Below are 7,033 nucleotides of genomic sequence, written 5' to 3' on the forward strand. Positions count from 1 at the left end.
AAGACTTATCATTAAGAGACCATAGTGCGGTGACAAAAAGTGTGTGTGTGTGGGGGGGAGGGAGAACTGCTCCCCATGACTTCCACCCCTAATCGCTGCCACTGTTGATATATATTGAACTAATATGATACGGGAAAATACGGTTCTAAACTGGTCACTTTGCCTAACTTAGAGTCCATTGAAGAATTTTTCGTATTTGCCTGGTGATAACATGTTCAATTTCATCATTTCCTGTACATTTCCTGCACTTGTAGCACAGGTGTTGACCCTGATGCAGCAATAGAACATATGCGTAACTGATTGAAGATGTAAACTCCACTTCCCAAGGTGTCATTTCATAGTTTATGCAGCACTCTTCATGCTACTTGAAGAAGCAAAGTGCATTGCAAATGAACATATTTATGAGAAACGTTCAATAATCGTTGGTTTTGATTGACTGATTTGCTTTATTTTACTTTGCTTTTTGTGCCACTTTTGGCTAATTTGCGAAGATGGGGAAGTGGTGATATGATGAAACTGGTGAATGGACACTCACCAACACCCACGATCAGTCGGGATTCGAACTTGGGACCCCTGGCGTCGTAGCACGATGTGCTAACCGCTCTGCCATGGGGGCCGGCAATAATCGTTGGACTCCTCAATTCAGAAGTAGACACTAATGTAAGTTCAAGCTCTGAGATGCTGAAAAATCTTGGTCAACATTTGGTTCAACTTTGAAAGATAACAGGATACTTCTGCTCTGTGACGGCAATACATTAATATGCTCGATATTCTTCGGAATTTCATTAAAGCTGAGCATATTGGGAAGTGGAGTTTACATCTACAATCAGTTACGTATATGTTCTATCGCTGCATCAGGGCAACACCTGTGCTACAAGTGCACGTCTGTACGTACAGGAAATGATGGTAGTGCTATCAAACAAAAACTATAATTTAGCAAATTTTCTGCTCTTTCATTTTGGTTATCTTTACTTTTTGTGCACAATGCACAGTTTTTGAGATATTATATTTTTAAGAATTTTTTGGTGAATTTTTGCTGCCAACAACTGCCCCAAACATTTGGATGGTGGATTTTTAATCCATTACTCACTATACCATTCCGCACAATCTGGCACAAAAAACATTTGTGTTCCAATGATTTCTGGGTGAAATCTTTTATTTCCTCTACTATTATGGTCACACAAAACCACAAATCACCTTGTGTATATTAAGTTCCTTTTGAGTACTTTCATTCTCTTTTTCTTTAATTGTGAGAACAAGCTTTCTTTCTTCTTCTTTATCTGCTATCATTCTATCAAGATTGTTCTTTTCAATTTCCTTCAGCTTGATGATTTCTTGCAAACTTGTTTTCTCCTCTTCATGCTGTAATGGATAGAAAAAAGTATTAGACGCAAGGATGCAGATTAGAAAATCTTGACATTTAGTTGAATAAAATTATATATTTTCCTTTTTATAGTGTCTTAATGCAATACCAAGATGGTAGACTTGAATGTTCTTCTTAAAATTTCACATAACTATGGATATTACAAAATAATATAGTAAATTTTACTACTAAAGTTGTTATTCTTGAGATGACATTTCTTCCTCGTTTCCCAGAACTTTTTCAAGCTTACACTACCAATATATAGTTTAAATATTATGATTATCTCACGTGAACCTTTGAATATGTTAACACAAAACTCTGATATACATAGTTGGAATATTTTAATTAATATATGTTAGGGATAGACCCATATGAAATTGGCCTATACTGATAAAGTGCTCTTATAAAATTTACAAATACTTATAACTAATATAAATGTTCTTGAAGTACAGGAAAACATTTAATGCTTTGCTTTGAAACAAAAACTGCATACTTTGACATTTATTTTACAAAACTTGGTCATATGAATTCTTTTTTATGTACAGAAAAAATAATAAAAAATTGTAAAATATCTGGTCAGTCAAATGATCAGTAATTTTACTGATAAAGAAAATCTCTTTCTCCAACTTTTGGCCAATAATGACAATAAGATGTGAGTGAAGATATGATGTATTTATGAAGGCACACAAACAATATCCAGGATACGAACCTGGGACCCTTGGTGTTGTAACATGCTGTCATGAAGGTCAGCAGCAACAAAGACATATTTTGTCTTTTGATTATACTGGCAATATTGATAGCATTCTAATTAATCTCTTCCTTCCCTGCTATTAATACATATTGAGAACAACTTTGAATTGTTAAAATGTTCAAGTACTGGTATAAATGGGAATCAGTAAGTGTGTTGGTTAAAAGTGATATTGGTGGATTAATTGTACCAGCACTTTGACATATACATAAGGCAAAACGATGGATCTCGTGTAGATTTTGTATCTTAATAATTTCTGAGTACTTGGTAAACTTCAGTGTGCAAGCTTACAGTCAGAGGCAAAATTACCTTTTTCTGCAGTTCTTGCAAGTGGTCAACCTCCTGTTCCAAATTATTTATTTTCAGCTTCAATCTCTGACACTCCTCTATGCTGCGCGAATACATTTCTTCAAGTCTATTTATTTGCTTCTGCATTATGTAAATGACTTCTTCGCGGCTCTTGGTCATTTCTTTTGAGTCTTCCAGTTCATACTGCAAACGCTGCACAACATCATCTAACTCGGCTGCATTTTCTTCAAGTCTTCCCTTCTCAGCATTTGACGTCTGCAAATTTCTTTTTAAAACTGCAAGATGACTCTGAAAGGAAAAATGACATCTTGTCATTCATATACAAAGAGAAAATTTTGTCATGAAATTGGACGTTCGCTTATTCAATTGGGTTAATTTTCTACAATGATGTCAGAGGGTAATAGAAGGAATGTGGTACGGAAATGAGAAGAAGCATACATATCCTGGATTGACTCAGGAAACTAAGTGAAACCCTTAGAAAACTTGATATTTCACACGTAACACTGTAACTTTAGGTTAAGTTAAGTTTGTTTTTAAGTCCACTTTATGCACAGAAAGGCTAACTGTGGCTGTACCTACAGTTTTATGTGGGATCTGAACCACTATGTGTCTCCACTGGGTTTCAATTCCAGGACCACTTGATTACAAGGCGATGACATTAGTGTAATTTTTAAATTTGACAAAAGTCACAACATGTACCTCATCTTAGTTTCCTAATTTTTTCAGATCAATGAATGTCGATGCTACATCACAATTCAGATTTTTGTTTGTTCTGAAGCGTTTCCCATATCTTAGGAAGGATAAAGTTGTATCCAAAAATTAGAAAATTGAAAATAAAATACATTTTCTGACTTCGGACAAGTTTGATGTTATAAAGAAACTCCTGCTGAAATGTTATTAACTACCATTTTAAACATTCACATTATCTACTATAAAACTATCATGACAAAACCAAATCTTTTGCATCAACCCAGACCTTTGTGTAACTCAGAACATGAAACGTACTCACTATAGAGACAACTAATGAAGATAAAAATGCAAAACTATCAAACCATTATAGTGATGTAATGTATAAAGGTTAAAAACACAACATGAAACTTGATAATCTTCCAACATGGCCGAGATCGAAAGAATGGGTGGAGCCCTGTACCCACATCCCCCTACATATGCCTCATGGCATGGTGCAAAGTGCACTGGGAACTTTACCTTTTCTTTTTACAAACATAGTCATGTTGAGGTTTTGGACTTTTAACCACAGTTTTAAGTTTCTATACCTGTGTTTCAGAGATTGGTTCTGTCTCCATCCTCAGGGTAATGTGGCAAAGCATGATTGGGATGGATCCTACACTTAAATTGTATGTCCCATCTAAATTATCCTATCTGTGCATAAAGTAGACTTTAAGCAAACTTTGGCATCAGTATCATTATTGGGTGTACCCTACATTTGATGCTTCTAGATAGTCCAGCAGAATAAAGTGTGAATATACAGATATTTACCTTTGAGCTGCACTCCTGGTAAGAGAGTGTATCTTCTTCTGGTGTCGGAGCTCTCCCGGAAGTTGATCCGATGGATGCCTTTACCTGCGGATGCCGTTTCTCTTCAACCAAGCCTCGTTCATAAGCTACCTGCATGTTGTCCATGGCCTTCTTCTCCTTATTGCTCATGACAGCAATGTGCTTCTCTAGGTACATTCTGCTTCCTCCTGTACAAATCAAAAATCTCAATGTAAATGGCTAGGGATATGAGTGCAGGACTCTTGTTTCCTGGTCTACACCACATTTCTATTTGCCACGGTATAGTGTCCTTACCCTATCAGTCTTATTGCCGAAACCAGAATCAAAGTAAGATGACATACAATTAAAAACTTACATTTCCTGTGAATTATTTGGAAATATATTATCTTAAACTGGACTGAAACTAAGTAATAATATATGTATTATTATTATTTTTGTCATTTATTTGCACACATGCACTGTATATATTTCATATGTTTTCTTGTCATTTCTTTGTGTTGTAGTAGTAGTAGTGTTTTTTATAATTTCTTTTTATGTTATTTTATTTGTGTAGTACCTTGTAATTTTCATGTCTAAAAATGTACTTTGCTACATCTTTTTTTGTGGCGTTAGGTGGTAAATCAGCATTTGCTGAACCTTGCCCAATAATGAAGACCATGGAATATATTTTTCATGGATAAGTAAAATGAAAGAAGAATGCACAATACTGAACATAAGAAGCAAGTGATTAAGAAATGATATTAATGTGTATGCTTTAAGGGCAAGAGGTACAGTTTTCTTCACGAATTGCTAACGAGTCAAACAAGAGGAAGATCTATGCACTCTGGTGTCAGAAGGAAACTACAAGGGAGCATATGGCATTATTTTACTTTTTAAGTAGCTTAGGAACATGTTATGCTATGTAATTGTTCAAGGCACATGAAAGGTGCAGAAAAACAGGTTATTACGAACAATGCCGTAATATTGTCCTGAATAGTATAAACTTTAAGCAGAAGAGTAAGCATTTTTATTACCTAGAAGAAATTAATGTGAGTTGAAACAGACTTCTTAGTGATACATTTAATCAGCTTCATCTAGGATAATATTCGACTTTCAGATCTGCTTGCAACTGCAACATGGGAAGTCAATAGCCTAGAACTCACTGCTCTTTTTTTCTAATACTTGCACACATTTTGACAGAATAGAAACAAATGTGCATCTTATACGAGATTGTATCTCATCCTCTAACATTTGGAAATGCAACATTATAAATAAATACAATTCATAATTATATTACTATTACACTAGCATCCAAAAGTTAAGCATAACTAAAATAAGAAAAATAAATTATTAGAAGTGTCCAAACTGCACAAAACATAGTAAAAATTAATCAAAATATTATCTGGTATACAATAGAGTAGAATACATAAAATTAACCAATGTTTTTTTTTTTACTGCAAAGACACACATGCACAAAATAACAAAATTTGAAGGTCACTTTCTCTAACAACAACAAAAAAGTAATATGTGGTGTGATTACCCCTTTCCCTAACACCCACACATGCCTCGCAATGACTTGGCATGCTCTCTACAAGGTGGTTCAAGAGCTCTATGGGCAGCTAGTTCTATTCCTCATGTAGAGCAGTGCAGACCTCTGAAATTTTCTTTGGTGGAGGCTGTTGGGCTGCATCCCAGGCAAGCTCTATAGGGTCCATGTCTACAAACCTTGCTGGCTAGTCCATGCAGTGGATTTCTTCACCTTGAAGAAAGCAATCTGCTATGTTGGCTCGAAGCAAAAGTGTATTATCATCCATGAAGATGAAGTCTGAGCCAACTGCACCTCTGAAAAGTTGCACATATTGTTGGAGTACCTCATCTCTGTACCTCTGGGTAGTAACAGTAACTGCAGCGAAGATGTGCAGCCTCCGTACATCCTTTGAACATGATGCCTGCCCACACCAGTATTCAACCACCACCAAACTGATTCCCTTCAACAATATTCCTGGGATTAAATCGTGTTTTGAGTTTCTCTCCAGATGTATGTCCGACACGAATCATTTTGCAAACAGAATATGGGTTCATCTGTGAAGAGTATGTTTCTCCATTTTCATTCAGGATCCAATTTTGATGGTGTTGATGCCACTGCAAATTGGCCCTTTTGTGCACTGGACCAAGTCGGACACACACTAGTGGACATCTAGCATAGAGACCAGCTGTCTTGAGTCTCCGGTACACAGTTAGCAAAAGAAACTAGATAGCACCTGAGGTGGCTGCAAGTTCTGAGGACAGTTATCTTGCAAACATCGTCCAGTTTTGTTGTGCAGTTAACGCCAGATATTGGGCCTGTTGTGGCACTGTTACTGTTGGATGACATGTACTGGCCTACAATGAACATCTCAATCTTGGTACCATCGCCAAATCTGGAAATGACGCTTTGTGGCATTCAACGCTGGTGAGATTTCAGTCTGTGTTTGACCTGCTTGTCCGATGTTTATTCCCTTTAAAAAAAGGGCGCAATGATGTGTTTGTGCCATGTCTTTACTGTACAGCGCACACTGAACCAAGAGATTGTCCTCTGATCACAATCAGAGTTCAATACATAATTAGGCACTCCTGGTCTGATACGCTGTATTTTGTTTACCTTTCAATCAATGGTCTACTTGATGCTGGCAGTACTCTTGCCTATGACCGTAAGGTGAGTTACACTCCTTGGTATTTATTTACAGTGATCACAAAACTCTCCTCCTTCCATTCTTCTAGTTTTCTAATTATGCTTAACTTTTGAACAATAGCATATTATTGACATAATCTTAGATAAAGTTTATTCTTAATCTATGGAATAATCAAGTATTGAAGAACATCACAGCATCTCACTAGTTATCCTAAATGGCTGCTATACGAATACTAAAACTTTTAATTATAGTTTATATTTTGAGCTGAACACAACTACTAAAATTCTTAATATGCTTACCTTCCAAATCTTCTCCTCTGTATTCTTCACCTGGAAATGATATTTGATCATCATCAGCAACACTGTAAAAGAAGAAATCAGTAAGTAATCGCATTAGAAAGAAAGAAAGAAAGGTATATCAGAATTTCTCATGCAGCTGCAAATCAAA

At 36.0% G+C, this 7,033-nt stretch overlaps 1 protein-coding gene across 4 annotated transcripts in view; it reads right to left on the bottom strand.

Moving 5' to 3' along the window:
* LOC145988718 (uncharacterized) overlaps positions 1–7,033 on the bottom strand; it is a 363,608-nt gene that overhangs the window by 267,096 nt on the left and 89,479 nt on the right. For all 4 annotated transcript variants that reach the window (XR_014441777.1, XM_083123825.1, XM_083123826.1 and 1 more), the window contains exons 9-12: positions 6,886–6,947; positions 3,918–4,123; positions 2,421–2,708; positions 1,198–1,362 (exon numbers count right to left, since the gene is read on the bottom strand). Coding sequence is in view for 3 of the 4 variants with exons in the window: in XM_083123825.1 (XP_082979951.1) it covers positions 1,198–1,362; positions 2,421–2,708; positions 3,918–4,123; positions 6,886–6,947 (721 nt within the window). In the remaining variant the exon portion in view is untranslated. The remainder of the gene's footprint in view (positions 1–1,197; positions 1,363–2,420; positions 2,709–3,917; positions 4,124–6,885; positions 6,948–7,033) is intronic.

The sequence above is a fragment of the Lepisma saccharinum genome, chromosome 6 (genome assembly GCF_977018435.1).
Source record: "Lepisma saccharinum chromosome 6, izLepSacc3.1, whole genome shotgun sequence".
NCBI classification, from domain to species: domain Eukaryota; kingdom Metazoa; phylum Arthropoda; class Insecta; order Zygentoma; family Lepismatidae; genus Lepisma; species Lepisma saccharinum.